At 40.8% G+C, this 3,378-nt stretch overlaps 1 protein-coding gene across 1 annotated transcript in view; it reads right to left on the bottom strand.

Annotated features, from left to right (window-relative positions):
- Positions 1-801: 801 nt before the first annotated feature.
- The window catches only part of LOC137969694 (VPS35 endosomal protein-sorting factor-like), a 27,897-nt gene continuing 25,320 nt past the window's right edge, over positions 802-3,378 (bottom strand). The window contains exons 36-38 of the mRNA XM_068816028.1: positions 3,116-3,159; positions 1,684-1,786; positions 802-941 (exon numbers count right to left, since the gene is read on the bottom strand). Of these exons, the coding sequence (XP_068672129.1) occupies positions 846-941; positions 1,684-1,786; positions 3,116-3,159 (243 nt within the window). The 3' untranslated portion in view covers positions 802-845. The remainder of the gene's footprint in view (positions 942-1,683; positions 1,787-3,115; positions 3,160-3,378) is intronic.

Here is a 3,378-nt window from a genome sequence, read left to right as displayed (position 1 = left end):
GTGGCCTGCCCTTTCTCGTTAGTTGTGTAAAATAATTTGTTAGCGAGTGTTAGCGCACGTTTGCAGCCTGGTCTTCCGACAAATAAATTAGATTACTGTGTTTAAAAATTTTGTCGAAGCAAGCGGCGACTCGGTGGTATAGCGGTTAGGAGCAGTGACAAATAACCTAATAATCGTTGGTTCGAGTCCCGAGTTCGGATATCTGGGTTGAATTTTAAAAGAAAATTGTTCAATTCCCAGAATTCCTATCCAACTGTTATTGTCATGAAATAATGATAATCGTGTATTCAAAGCCGGTTGATACTATATGATTATCGTAATAACAGTGTCGAGATCGACAAGGAAGGCAGAGAAGAGAGACCCTGGGAACGAGGTTGAAGATCACTTCCTTGGATTGTTCAATATTCTTTTTTGTTTTATTACCTCAAAAAGTATTCCTACCGTATGTTTCACTCTTGAAAAGAAAAACGTCTTGCTTTGTGTATGTTTATGAAGAATTAATCGGATTGCTTCAGTTGAGTTAAAGCCGCAAGAATATAAAAATGTTATTTACCGGTCAAATTCTGTCTTTAGTACAACCCGCGGATTGCTACCCCAGGTTGCCTCAAGACTTCGAGCAATAACAGTTTCATTTTACAATATATTTCATGTAATCCTTTTCTAAGAAAATTCATAAAGCCAAACAGAAATTGCTTAGTCTTCTTTACTTCTGTTAAAGTCCCTTCCAAGAGGCTACTGACAAACAAATCGTTATGGATTATGGAAGAGAGTTAGTAGAGCTAAAATCAACGCGCTTGCGGACGTCATTATAATCTTTTTTTTTCCTGCAGTTGTACAAGACGTAATCACGTTCTGGTCTGCAGGTTCATTTTCATGGCCATCGCAGCTAATTCCTTGTTTCCAAACTCCCCTTTCTGTCTCACGTACTCGAATGTGCGCAGCTGTCAATCAAACATAACAATTCAATTCATAATTTAAACATGACTTAAAACAGTGTCCGTTCATTTTAAACATTTGCTTAATTAAACTTGACAGTTATCGCGAGATGAAAATTTCTGAGGTTGAATTCAACGGAAGTTTTTTTGAGGAAAAAAGGAAGAGCTTCCAAGTATACCTTTTTGCTATTGGTTACAATACACGTTAAGCGTAGCCTACGTGTAGCCGTAACCTCCCCCCGTCGTTTTTCTTTCGGGGGGAAGGTAAGGCTACACTTAGGCTACGTTAACCGTTTCATTAGTTTTCCCACTGGAAAAAGAGCTTTACCCATAGAAAATGGCACAACTCATTTGTCCCATTTGCTCGCATGTAGCCCGCGAGAGGACCCGTTTTTTTCGGCTCTTGTTTCACCCGCCGAGACCGGATGCTCTCACAGGCTAACTCGCCTTCAGAGCGCAGGGATTCTTTTGTTTCCTAAAGCTTGAAAATTCCATGTTTCCTAACGTGAATTATGGAACACGTTAGTGCTTTTGCAGTCTAGCAAGCACTCCTGTTCATACAAAGTGCGCTGAAGAGTATTTTCCCCCACCCTTGCTGCGGGCAGATCCCACCTTCGTGCGGATAGAATGAGGGGAAATCACCTAGGACCTCTACAGTGACGCGGGGACGGCTGCGCAGGCTAGACTTCTTACCACGACTTTCATAATCGACGCCTTTTTTTTCCGTGACAAATTTTCCGTTACTTACAGTGTATTTAGTATTTCCATAGCCATGTTTCTGCGCGAGGTTCCATAGATTCAGGGCCAGAGTTGCTAACTGAGCTTGGGACAAGTCTGCGTGGCAAAGCAACCTTGAAACACAAAAAAAAAAGTCAAAGTTACTAAAGGACTTTCCAGCACCGCACCCTCCTCTTTTCTTACACTGTGATCTTTTTATCAATGTAGGTATTCAGCTCTGTCCACGCGCTAATAAACTGTTATGAAACCTTGTGATTTCTTCATCAATATTGGACCAAAAGTCTTCCATCAACGTATTTTCTTTCGGACTAAACTATCGCGTAAGTACCCACTAAAACTGTTTTATTTTTTTCTTTCATCCGCTATGGTTTCAATCCACATTGACCTTTACTTTGTACTTGAAGTAGTTCTCCTGTCCACTATATGTAAACAAAGATTCTTTAAAAAAAAATAAGATAACGAATATTCCTGATCCGATGGGCTTGTTGCTTGGCAACAGGCAAAAAGAAAACGAAAAAGTCAGTCCTTAGCAGGGTACGAACATACGACCTCCTTAAGGACGGTGCCTACTAATTCAAAGGTATTTTTGCGCGGTTTACTGACTATGCGGGAAAAGCAGATCTTAACAAGTGTTATTGAAATCTAAAAAGAAAATTGGGGGTAACCACGCATTTTTCAAGGATAATTAATCAAAAATATTTGTAAAAGGCTTTAAAGTACAACGCAATGTATGGCGTTCTTTTCCAAACTGAAGCTCAATTATCTCTGAAAAATGCGTGGTTACCCCCAATTTTCTTTTAGGATACCAAGAGCACTTGCTAAGTTCTGCTTTCTCCGCATAGTTTTAAACCGCGAAAAAATACCCCTGTATTAGTAAGCACCACCAATAGGAAACCCCAGTATCTTGAGATACGCAGAACGTATGCGCAAGAACACCAGTAGGCACCGTCCTTAACATCCGTCGGATGCTCCTGCTTTGGACTCTTAATTTTTCACTTGTCTTTTTGCCCGTTGCCAAGAAACTTGCTTTTGATCCTTCTCACGGGCGCATTGCACTGTCAAACATCAATAGTGTAGTTTAAGAGTGAACTGAGAGGATTAAATAAGAGTGTTTCTTTATCAATTTGTGGTCTTTTCCTAGCCTGTGTACGTCCGCCTCCTTCCCTGGCAAAAAATCTATTTGTTTGCCAGGGGAGGAGGCGGATGTACACAGGCTATCTTTTCCCGGCACAGTCACAAATGGACTTATTTTTAGATACACTTAACCCACGAAAACAAACAAAGGGTCTCCACTTTAACCAATCAGGAGAAGCCATGTCACGCGTGAAGGGCGGGAACGGGTATTCTAAAAATACACTCATTTGTGACAGTGCTGGGGAGCCAACTCAGCCATAACAACACTCTTATCTAATTCACTCTTCTTGTGTATTTGCAGTCCTGACCTGTTGAAGAATCCGATTGCCACGGCGGCTTGTCTTTTAAGTTCCTGATAACGGGAAAATAAGTAAAGAGGAAAAAAGAACGGACATTGTTACATACCTAGACTTTCACTCAACAAAACGAGCAGTTTAATTGGTTGATTCTTGGTCACGTGCCCCTGATCAAATTCAAATGTACCCCGACCAGGATACAATTCCGCAGTTGTTGAAGGAAAGGTCTAAATATATAATAAAGCACTTAATGTTTGGTCCCTCGGAAAACTAGT

This window comes from Montipora foliosa, chromosome 9 (genome assembly GCF_036669935.1).
Source record: "Montipora foliosa isolate CH-2021 chromosome 9, ASM3666993v2, whole genome shotgun sequence".
NCBI classification, from domain to species: Eukaryota; Metazoa; Cnidaria; class Anthozoa; order Scleractinia; family Acroporidae; genus Montipora; species Montipora foliosa.
The sequence above is the reverse complement of the archived record's forward strand: the minus strand, read 5'-3'. Positions and strand labels throughout refer to the sequence as shown.